The 12,779-nt window shown below is 36.0% G+C and overlaps 1 protein-coding gene across 1 annotated transcript in view; it reads left to right on the top strand.

Moving 5' to 3' along the window:
• The window catches only part of PLB1 (phospholipase B1), a 214,184-nt gene that overhangs the window by 175,606 nt on the left and 25,799 nt on the right, over positions 1-12,779 (top strand). The window contains exon 52 of the mRNA XM_051976223.1: positions 7,054-7,119. Within this exon, the coding sequence (XP_051832183.1) occupies positions 7,054-7,119 (66 nt within the window). The remainder of the gene's footprint in view (positions 1-7,053; positions 7,120-12,779) is intronic.

Raw genomic sequence — 12,779 nt, 5'->3', positions numbered from 1 at the left:
ACTGCTGAGCAATGCTTCCCTGGAAAGGTATCTTCATCCATTGAAGATGTGGATAAATAAAGAAGTACATTTTCTTACACTGATGTATAGAGTCAATACTAATGCCTACAATATTCAGTTCTACTCAGCAAGCATATATTAAGTGCCTGCTAATGGCAGGTACTGTTCTAGTCCCAGAATATAGAAAGACAAAAAAGAAGCAGTCCTTTGCCTTTGAGAGGAGCTTGCTTCTTACCTGAGGAGGAGACGAATACTCATGTAGCTCTCTCTGCTTTCAATCTCTGGGCTGATTAGTTTATTCAACCTATATTCAAACGGACAAGTATGGGGTTTTGATAGAGGGAAAACTACCATGCTGCTACCACACAAACTCTCTTTTAGAATCTCAGAAGTATCTGCCTGGTGTGGGGCAGATAAAGTCCTTCTATTCACTATTGTAGCACCTGAATTCCCACCGATGTACTTCATTTACCCCAAATCACTATGACACTATTAATTCTCCAATATGAAATATCTACTAAATAAGGTAGAAGATGGATTGATTATGACATTTACTCATCAGAAGGCAAAAGTATTCATAATCAAACATCACAGTTGGTCAATAGAAAGTTAAAACAAGAAGAATCAAAATATCACAGTCTACCCATAAACTTGGGTGATACTTTTCTACCAATGTGTGTAATTTTTACAGGGAAGAATAGGTATACATTTACAGAGCCATACCAAGGAAGCACATGAGTGAGGAAGTTCATGGTCCCGAGGTAACTCACAACTCTAGATTGCAAACCTTGATGTCCTTGTTCTCTCCAAGAATAATCTGTTCCCCACAAAGATGCTTTCCTTCTGATCTTTACTCCTTTTCTGCTGGCTAAAGCCATTCCTTTTGTGTTCTTGAATTATTAAAACAATAGCAAACTCTTTTCACTCATAACTACCCTTAATAGGGAATGGAGAAAGTATTAAGTAATTGTATTGACAAACAATTCCTTTCAGCCAGAGAACTTTTAGAGCTCCTCATATGCACAAGTAGCAGGGGATGCTGCTTTATTCAATAAATTCCAAGCCTCTTCTCACAGCAAAGCACAGCTCACAGCAAAATAGACACTTCTGTCTCTCCCTTTCAAACCATACAAGTCAATAGAAGGTCACATAGGCATCCCAAAAAGGTTTCCCTTCTTGTAGTTTATAGATGACATTAGAAAGGTCAATAAATCCCCAATATAAGCAGGATTTAATGGTTCTGGAGTAAGCTTCGAATATTTCCTCCAGCCAATCAACAAAGCTATCCCTCTCTTCTAATCAGTAAAATCCCAGGAAAGCAACTGAAGAATCAGCTCTTTCCACTAGAAGCTTTCTATGCTCCTGCTTGATTGTGACTCCTCACTTGCTCAGCTTGCTCTCTTGCTGCTGCTTCTTTTGTTTATCTCTTCCTACAGCTTCTTCTCTGTCATCTTTACAACTTCTAATGCCTCAAATCATAGCTTCCTGGTGATCAGTGACTCATTTTTACCTTATCAGGTAAAATTCATAAATATTTCTGTCCTTAGGAAGTCTTCCCATAGTTGTTTGACAGTTATTTAATTTATAATTTTGTTTGTTTTAACTTTTAAAACTCTAAAAAGCAGTATGATGGACCACAATGACCTGAAATCTTATAACTTTAGTCATTATTTTACCTTCAAATAGGTTCTCTCATACATTCAATTAAGGGGAAATTCTCCAGCTGCTTCATAGAATAGTCTCTCTCTTCAAGATTTCCCCTGGGAGACTTATTTCTTCAAAAGTGTTATCAATTTTCCTTATACAAATATTCTTTCACTGATCCTTTCAGCAATTAAACAGTTCACATACAAGAGTAGGACCTTACCTACAGATGGCAAATATACAATATTTGCAAAATAAATTACATATAAAATATGTAATATATGTAAAATATAATACTGTAAATATATATTAATATATAGTATATATAACTATATAACACATGTAATATATAATATATTTAAAATATATTAACAAATCAATTGGGGCAGCTAAGTGGTCCAATTGGACTTGGAATCAGGAAGACCTGAGTTCAAATTCTACCTTTTAATTGTTAGTAACAGTGTGGCCTTGGACAAGTCACTTAACCCTGTTTGCCTCCATTTCACCATCTATAAAATGACTAGAGAATGAAAAAGACAAACCACTCTAGTATGTTTGTCAAGAAAACCCCAAGTGAAGTCATGAAGAGTCAGAATTGACTCTTCAACAATAATAACATACAAAATAAATGCAAAGTCATTTGAAAAGAGAGAGCACTAAGTATTGGTAGAATTGGGGAAATCCTTTTATACAAAGTGGGATTTGCACTAAGTCTTAGAAGGAATAAAGGATTCTGAGAGGAAGCTTTGAGGAGAGATAATATTCCACCCATGGGGGCCAACCTATAAAAATGCACAAAAAAGGAAAGATGTCATGTTGAATATGGAAAAAAGATGTTTACTTTATGTCTCCCCCATTCCAATGTTCATGGTCCTTGATGCTCTTACCAAGAGAACCAGCCCATCAGAGTCAGCCTGGTGTTGTGGAGAGAGAGAGTTAACCTTGGAATCAGAAAAGACTAAATTCACATTCTGGCCCTGGCACACACTGGCTACTGACGCTAGGCAATCAATCCAAGCAACTCGATGACTATAATGAAGACCACTTGGCGATATGTTTTGGTAGAAAGAGTTTCTTAATGGGAATCTCTATGCCAATGAAGTCACTGGTCTTAGATTTTAAAACTATATTATATTTCAGGCCCATTTTGATTTACATAGACTATTTCAATGGATGCCAGGAAACCTAACTTCCTTGAATGACATTATTTCAATGGGAAAATATGTTTGAAGTTACTAACAACTGACTCATAATTGCCAGTAGAATGTAAACTTCTTGAGGACAAGATTGTTTTAGTATTGGAAGAGGGAGGAGTTGTCTTTGTATAACCAGTGCCTAGAATTATGCTTTACACATGTGGAACACTTAGTGAATATTTTTTTAATTGAATTGTAAGATTTGGTTTGCATGGTCCATTGGAAAGTTGGGGGCTACCAAACTATTCATTTGAAGAAAAAAGACAACTCTGAAGGAAGGGAGGGTATGGGTGACAGCACTTTCAATATACAGTCTGAAAGGAGTAATTAGCATATGACTGGTTACAAAGAGGAGTCACATTATTAGTCATCATATGTAAAAAGCTTGTGTAGGAACTTAATAATAAAAATCCTTGATGTTTGTATACAGCTTTTAGTTTTTCAAAGCCCTTTCATATTAACAAATTCAATTCAATAAACATTAATGAATCACCTAGTTGGTACAAGGTATTCTACATTATTCACCCAAGATGATAGGAAATGCAGTTAGACTCTACCAGACCTTGGGATTCTTGGGAAAGTATATGGTCCTTTCCCACTTTGAAATTCTGCAAATCTAATTATTCCAGTCTCTGTGTAATACCTGGAAATGTACATGTCTCTTACCAGCAGAATATTAGCTCCTGAAGTGCAGGAATGTTTCTTATCAATCAAAAAGCATTTATATGAGGGGCAGCTAGTTAGCGCAGTGGATAGAGCACCTGCCCTGAAGTCAGGAGGACCTGAGTTCTTAACACTTCCTAGCTATATGACCCTGGGCAAGTCACTTAACCCCAATTGCTTCAGCAAAGAAAAAAAATCAGCTAGTAGGGACAATTAAGTCTTAGCAAAGGTATTTACCAAGACATCATAACAAAAAAAATAACTACAAAACATTGTCCCTATAAACTTAGAGTATATCTTCCCACAATTACATACAGGATAAGGGAAGAAGAATGGAAAACAAAATTGTTTTGCAATATTGTGTTGGACTGATCCTTCAAGTACATTGGCCCAATACTAGAAAGTCTACAAACACCACTGAAAGAAATAAAATCTGTTAATACAAACTATTCAAGGACACAGCACATTGAATGGTTTCATGAACTTTTTTTTAAGATTTTTAAAATCTTACCAATATTTTATTTTTTCTCCATTTACTTGTAAAAAAAATTTTAATCTTCTTTTCCCCAAAAAATTTTGAATTCCAAATTCTCTCTCACCTTCCCTCCCCACATTGAGAAGGCAAGCAATTTGACATAGGTTATACATGTATAATTATGCAAAACACATTTTCATCTCTTGTAATATTGTTAACAACTACTTGTTGTCCTTGGATAAGAAACCCTGCACGCAGTTTTATCTATCATCTTTCTTCCCCATCTCCTGCCCTTGAACAGGAAATGTTTTCTTATTCCAATAACAAATCTTGCTGCTTGCATTCCAATTGCCCCCTTCTACCTTGATCACTTTTTTTTCTCTACCATGAAATGCTTTACTTAACTATCCTAAGCTCCTGTCTATCAGCAGAATACTGATTAGCTATGTACTTTAAGCAGGCCTGAAAGGTTATTTAAAAAAATAATAAATCAGTACCCTAGAAAGGTAAATCTGCAAGAACAGCATTCCTTAGTATGCTAGTAAACCTTTTTGCTTTCAGTTTTCTACCTTTGATCCACAGCTTTTGGACCCCTACTCATGGGTACATCTTTCCAAAGAAGTCAAGAGAATTCTGTAATAGGAATTGGAATTGGACTAGGAATAGGAAATGGAAAAAAGTAGGCTCAAACTTAGGATATAGTGGTATTTAAGCACATATACAGGATATACATATGTTAAAGGCAACTCAACTCCTACTACTGTAGGTCATGGAAGTCCTTTCTCTCTTTCTAGAGTCCTTATGCAGCTTCCTATGTGTGCATCATTTCTGCTAGAAGTGTTACTCAGCTGCATTACCAGGCTCTACTCTCCTCCATAACCTGATTCTCTCTTCTGCTGCTAGGAATTATGCTGCTTAATATCACTTCCTCTCATGGATGACTGTCTCTGAATCCATACTGTCTTAGTTTTTTATCTCTATTATTCCTCTAGATACAATAAATGCAATATCTCTTCCCAGCCCAGGAATTCCCCTTCAAAACTACATAGTCTAGAAAAATTCTCTCTCACATCCTTCCCTCTTCCACAAGCAATTTCCAGCTTGCAATCTCTCCCACTCTCAAATTGCTGAAATTCATCCAGGTCTTAGCTACTTAAAATCCTCAAAGGCATGGCTAATTTGTTTGTTCAATCAAGTTGTTCCCTTCTTAACTCAATTAGAGTTGTGTTCATACCTCATAAAGAAATCTGAAGGTTTTACAATTTGTTAATGCCTTAAAACCTTAATGATGTATGACTACATTCTGTTACTACACCAGTAGAGGAGAGAGGTTAAGGAAAGGCAAGAATCACATTCAACCTCCCATACATACTTATCACTATGCAATGGGTAATGTTTTAGGTGCTATATATTAAATGGTACCTTCCCTCAAAGAAGCTTGCCTTTTAAAGCAAGAAGCAACATGCACACAGATAAGGAGATACCAAATACATAGAAAGCAGTTTCAGAGGGGACAGTGGAGGTAACTAGAGAGAGAGATCAGAGGAAAGCCTGATATAGGAAGTAGCATGTGTAGTAGGTATTTAAGGAATACTTGTTGAACACACAATGAATGAAGGAAAGGGCATGGAGTTCTTGTACAGACACCTAGTTCATAGATCATAATACAGGGGTCCTCAAACTTTTTAAATAGGGGGCCAGTTCACTGTCCCTCAGACTGTTGGAGGGCCGGACTATAGTAAAAACAAAAACTTTGTTTTGTGGGCCTTTAAATAAAGAAACTTCATAGCCCTGGGTGAGGGGGATAAATGTTCTCAGTTGCCACATCTGGCCCGTGGGCCGTAGTTTGAGGACCCCTGTAATATGTCAGTAACTCAGGGAAGCAGTGGAAGGAACCCTAAATTTGGTAGAAGATGATCTGGATTCAAATGATGAGTTATATAATGATCTAAGTAAAGTAAAATAGTAAATTAAGTAAAATAAAGAGATTGTACCAGGTGCTCTCTCTAGCACCTTCTATCCCCAAATACATGACTTTGCATTCTAAGTTTCTGAAGACACCCATTTGACTTTATTGCTCATGTTAGCAAAGTGTGATTAATGACTAAGAAACACCACTAGAATATATTATACTCTAATCCTCTTATCTTGGCATTTACAAAAGAAAAAAACAAAACAAAAAACACTCAAGTAGGCATGAACTCAGTCCACCATTTGGAAGGAAAGGGTTCAATTCTTTAAGTAAACAGCAGTTCATTTCTTGATCTATTCAACCTAGATCTAGGATTTGGTTTTGTTTTCCCTTTGCAAATCTTTGCTACTAGGGAATCCTCTGATCCCACATTTGTCTCTTCCTTCCTTTGAAACCTGGGTCTAGCAGGCCCTGAGAAGGGTTGGAGGAGTAGAGAAAAAAGACAATGAAACCCTCTGTGGAGATAAAGGATGGAGTTAAGAATATAAAGAAATCAGACCTACTTTTAGGAAAAGATTCAGCAATTACAAATGCCTTTTTCTGAAGTAACAACAACTACTTGGAATACTTTCTTGTCAGGTTCTGCCCAGTGGAAAGCCCAGTTTCATTTCTATCTCCTGTCCCACCTCACTATATGTATGGATGCTCCCCCTCCCTGATTCATCCTAAAGGAAGCAAAGGTGATGAAAAGGTTTCTGGGTCTTTTTCATGTTGAGAATTAGAAAATTATGGAGAATAATTTAGACAAGTTTTTCTACTCTTCTGGAAGCTGTTTTTTCACTCTCCACCAAATTCACTTCTAATCTCCCCAAATCTCTAGCTTTCTTCTGTGCTTACCTGATCAGCTATAAACATGACAACTCCTGTCCCCAACAGTTACTGCATCAATGTTTATTAAATGTATATTCTTTGCCCAGGATTTCTGAATTCAAGCTAATGAGAATTTGCTATCCTCTTTCTAAAACTCAAGCCATGCATTCCTTTGAATTGTTCTGCTTCACAGGCATCAAGTCCAAATATCGTAAAGACCTTGGATCATTCTTTTTTCTTTCTCATAGAGAATGAACATCTAACAAATGACCTCTCCATCTCTTTCCCTGCAGGAAGCTCACTCGGTGAAAAATTATGTCCAATCCCTCCAACAGGCACTAGACATCTTCTATAAAGAGGTAAAAGCTGCTATTTGTTTCCTATAATCCCATATATTTTATTTTATGCATTTAAACATTCTTCTTTGAAAGAAACTGTATCATTATCAGCTTGGCAAAAGAGTTTATGACACACAAAAAATTAAGAAGTTCTGCCCTAAAGCAAGAGAATCCAGTTGTAACAAAGAGTATCTGTATATCTCTGTACATAGTAAGAGACTGCTCTCATGAGCATTCCCCTCACATCATTGAAGAACTATATGATAAGAAGAAAAGATGGGATGGTCATGTGGTAAAGGTAAGGTATGACAGATTGTTGCCTTGGAGGGCTCCACTAGTATCCTCACAATGCCAGGGCAAAGTGAAGAAGGCCTCCAACATATTAAGTGGACCCTCTTTTTTCTCTTCCTTACCTTCCCTATCACAAACTGCTAGAAGAAAATGAACAATAATTACCCAGCATGTGCCCATCAAGTTGATTTGCCAACTTGAATAGGTTGCACATTGCATCATTAAAGGGAATTTCCAAGTCTGTGAGACAGCAAATCTCTGTGTATTTTGTATTTGTCTTATTACTTGGTAATTTAAATGCAAAAATGAATATAGGTGATGATGTCTAAAAGTATGCTGGAAAATAATGGATCACCATCAAAAACAAAAGAAGCCAAATACTTATATTTAATGAATACTTGCTTCAAGAAGAGGGTGCAAAAATAAATGAAATTAACTATATATTTAGTAGACAGAAAAATGACTGGTTATCATTACAGAAGTCATTTCCAAATCAGCCATGGTATAATCAAGCCATCAGTTTGTTAGAGCAAAAGTGACGTAAAAAGTAAAAGCAAAATAGAGGAAAGCATGTAGTTGAGAGGATGTTAAAACAGTTTAGATCTGGTCTATTTAAATAAGTTATTGATCCCCAAAATTAGGAAACTGATAAAATACAGATATGGAGCTAGCAACATTGATTCAGAAGAAAGAACACTTGATTTGATGTTTGCTTTTGAGAAAAGCACTAACTTGAGTTAGAGATCTTAGGTTGAAATCCTCTCTCTGACACTCACCACCCATTTGACCTTGAGCAACTCCCTTAACCATGGTGAGCCTCAGTTTCCCCAGGTAGAGGACTTTATGATTTCTGAGTTCTCTTTCAGCTCTAGATTCATGCTCAACACAGACTTTCACCATTTTCTGAGGAAGTTTAATGAGTATAATTCAAGCACTACAATGAGAAGGTCATGAAAGCCTCAAATCACTTCAGTCAACAAATAATTTTTCTCCTCACCAAGTGGAGAAACATGACAGCCAAGGACAACATTGATTTGGAGTATAGGGATTGCTGCCGAAAAGGATGATTGAGAGAATATACAAAACTGCCTACTCATAGACCTTAAAAAAATCTTCTATACATTCTTTTAGAGAATGATTTATTTTTTTAAGGAAAGAAAGTATCTTTAATGAAATCATAAGAAGGGAATAGTCAGGTTTTCTTAAATGATAATATCTAGGAGACTACTTCTTTATATTCACACAAATGACTGAAAGATATAGAGAATACAAGAGTCCATTTATTGTACTTACTGTTCTTGCAAATATGCATTTAATTTGACTGACCAAAATTTCAGTATAAAGTTTTTCCTTTAAAACACTATCCTCCATACTTGTGTTAATATTACAGGGTATTCTTTGAAATAAATAATAACAAATCACTTTGTTTAATAATCCATGAATAATTAATTACAAGTCAGACATAAAACAAAAACAAAAAAATATAAAACATGCTTGTATAGAATATTTGCCTCTGTCCTGGCAAAAGTCCAGCATGGAATATAAATTTAAGAAGGAGTCACTATAGAAAACCTCCAGGTTTTCCTATTTATAAATGTTTAATTGATTGTGTCAAATCCTAAAATATTTCAAGGTCTTCTCAATGATTTCTAAAGGAAATCTCTAAAAGGGTTCATTCTTGTCATTCACAAGGAAAATACCAAATGGATGCTTGCTTTCTAGACTTTTATACAGTTTGATGGACAACCAATAGAATTAGACCTTTACTACATATGTCTTGGAAAAACTCTCCAGATGGACAATGGACTTTGTAGAGTATGAAGATGACAAGTTAGATTGCATGTGAGAAATTGTGCAATCCTTTTTGACAATCTTAAGCTATTCCTAAAAAAAAAAACAAAAAAACACCTTTGTCAATATACATATTTTTCCCATTACGCTAGATGATTGCAATTCATGGAATATAACAATCTCTGAAGAGTCAGAATTTTAAGAAACCTAAAGGGCATGGGTCAACAGCAGTCATAAACTGATTGTTATGTATTACTCACCATGATTTGCACAAGGAGAGATGTTAAAGATCTAGAACAGAGAGTGGACTAATTGTGTAAGGATAATGAATGGCAAACGGGTAGAGACTATATAGGGCTGGCTGCATTGTACCTGTATAGAGAAAGGCCTTCCTTCAGCTCATCAGGGTCCATCTCTGTAGAGGATTAATGGGAAGATAAGAGTTGTACAGGGATGAAAAAGCATGGCTGTGTTAATGTCTATGATGCTAGAGGAAGAGGCTACATAGAAGAGACTCTTCTTGGACTTGTATTCCGTGCTTTGGCAGGAACAGTGACAAATACTTTTTATGAGCATGCTTCTCTTTGTTTTGAGACTCATTTGTTACTGATAATCCATGGATTGCTGAGCAAAATGGTCTCTTTTATATAGTTCAATGAACCCTGTATGATATTAATATATGATTGGGAGACAGCCTTTTGGAGGAGAACTTTTAAGGTGACATTTTGGTCAACTAAATCAAATGTATTTTTGTAGTCAGCAAATCAAGGAGAGAGGGGTCTATAGGAGAGAAGGAATGTTCTTTGAAAACTACAGTGATGTCATTTGCCACAGAACTGATGCCTTTGGAGAGCAATCAATATGACTGCTGCTAAAAACATTAATATATCTTTACTCTTATCTTGGAACGTGACCTGGATAACTCCTCTAAAACCACCCTAGACCAGGCTTAAATAACATACTAACCCAGGCTATCAGACAGCCTTGTATAAAAAGCACAAGCTCAGAGCCATCAAAAATGAAGAACAGGGATTAGACAGGGAGGATTGGGAAGACTAAGAGAAGCAGATGCAAATGACAGATGACTGGAATAAAAGAAGAGTGGACAGGAAGATAATATAACAAATATTTATTAACAACTCTGGTAAACATTGGGAGGAGATACAAAATTTAGGTAAAACAGTCCCTGCCCTCAAGGAACTATGGAGGAATAAAAAATAGGAGATAGTTATAATGCACAATATATAACAAATGTATTGAGATGCAAAGCAAAGTGTTATGTGAGGTTTGAGAAGATTGTTACTTAAAAGGAAGATTTCCTAGGAAAGAGTCCAACACATAATCACTAATACCTTAGAGTGAAGTAGTTTCATTGGGGCAGAAAGTGTCTTACTCATCTATAAATCCACAGTGAAACCTAGAACAATGACTCACATGGTAGGCATTTAGTGCTATTTTATTGGTCTGGAAGAGAAGAAGAAAGAGATAATAGGCAAAGAGTAAAGGAGGGGACACTCCAGGCATAGCATGGGCAAAGGCAGAGGAATAAATGAATTCCATGCTTGTCTCATGGTATAGATTGTAGAGGGAGGGAGCTGTATAGAGCAGGAGATTAGATTTTTCTCTATTTACACACGCCCAGAGTAACATAAGGCAACAAGTATAGTACAAAGCCAGCAGAGTTCACAAGAAAAAGCTCACTCCCTGAAATTAGGTGAGGAGTTTTGTAGAATTTTACCACTCTATGACTAGTGAGTCATAGGGACTCACTAAATAAGGGAATGTAGGTAAATACTTAATTTTGAGTCCTACACAATTTCAGTGATGATGATGATGATGATGATGATGATGATGATGATGATGATGATATGAACATAATCAATTTTATAAGAATAAAACTAATAAAACATTAAATTATTCTAAAGAATTACTCCAAATTTTCTTCCAATCTTTGAGAATGTTAGTACATGCATACATCATATGTGGTTGTTGAGTTATTCCCTTGAGATTTATCCTCAAAAATCAATAACTCAAAGAGCACAAATAATTTTATAGCACTTGTTCCCCATTGCTATGTTGTCCTCTAGAAAGACTCAGTTTTTAATGCCACCAAAAAAGTATTTCTTCCATATGGTCCCACTGACTTTGCATTTCACCATTTTAATTTAGTTTCACTATAATATTTATAATATCTTATATTTATAAGATGTGCAAATCTAGCGCTATCTCCATTCCAAGCTTCTAAATGGGTACCTAGTCGGTGGTAACCTGTGAGCTCATGTTGGTCTGATCAGTTACAGCCAAACATACCGTACCTTAATTCCAATATCATGCTGTCATTAGGTCTTCTTCAAGTACAAAGGACAAACAACAGCTACTATAATAGGTATATGGCAATATCTTAAAACTGCAATATGTACACTGTTTAATTACAAGGGAAATTGCATTTTTCCCAGTATAATGAGTGACTATCATTATTCCCTGGTATATAACTTCTCTCTTCATCTATTTTGACTTCTTACTGCCTTTGTGGAATTTAATGTCAATCCACATCATTTAGTCAGAGCATCAGATCCTAATAATAGCTAATCCCTTTTGTTTGTGCTCTACTTTTAGAATTCACAACCTTTCATCCTTTCACATCCCTATATATACCTGAACTCTGGATCCCTAACCAACCCAGTGCAGTGTAAGCTGCCTAAGAGGCATTATTTTCTTTTTCTTATATTTCTGGTGTCCAGCACATAGAAGATGCTCAATAAACATTTGTTAAATTGAATCCTCATTACTAATTCCCTCTTGTGCACATTGGACCTTTCTTCAACATTGGTAGAGATATATTTCATAGAAGAAAAGTATTTATTCCTCTGGTGTCTATTGACCCAAATAGTTCCCTGATCGTCCTAGGCCCAAGGGATGTGATGAAACAACTCAGAGAAATAACCCCACTCTTCCATTGTGACTCATTTGTTTTGCGTGAACTAGTGCCTTTTCACATGGGAAAAAGCTATGAGTAAGCTACAAATCCCTAAAATCAGTTTTATGGGCTTATAAGGGACCTAATAGTATTAGCTGATCTGCCATGAATTTCAAGGCTTGAAATCCATTTTCACCAAATTAAATGGCTGGCTCAGTGAGCTACCTCAAGGCATCCTCTGTAGAAGAGATTCATAAACAAGACTAGTCTTGGCACTTGTCAAGTAGGTGATGATTATTTTCTGGGCCTTTCCAGCTCCAGTTTCAGCACCCTTCCACTTGAATTGTCCAATCTCCTGGGCAATTCCCCAATTCTGGTAAATTGACCAATCATACACCAATCATTCAACAGAGGGCTGTCCTAAAATAGATATCTAATAAAATAATTCATAACAAAGAGTACAAATTTTTGAGAGCAAGCATAACAAGGGATGTTTGCATATGTAAATTATAAACTCCAAAATCTGTCCTCTAATAGGAAAATTTTAATCATCAATGATGATAGAATATATGGGTGAGGTGGAAAGGGAGATGTTTCCTAGCATGCATCATATCATCATGTCTATCTGTCTAGTTGACCTTGATTATATTCCAATTTAGTCATTCTTCCAAATCCAATCAAA

Source organism: Antechinus flavipes, chromosome 2 (genome assembly GCF_016432865.1).
Source record: "Antechinus flavipes isolate AdamAnt ecotype Samford, QLD, Australia chromosome 2, AdamAnt_v2, whole genome shotgun sequence".
Lineage (NCBI taxonomy): Eukaryota > Metazoa > Chordata > Mammalia > Dasyuromorphia > Dasyuridae > Antechinus > Antechinus flavipes.
Note: the sequence above shows the minus strand (reverse complement) of the source record. Positions and strands in the feature narration are given on the sequence as shown.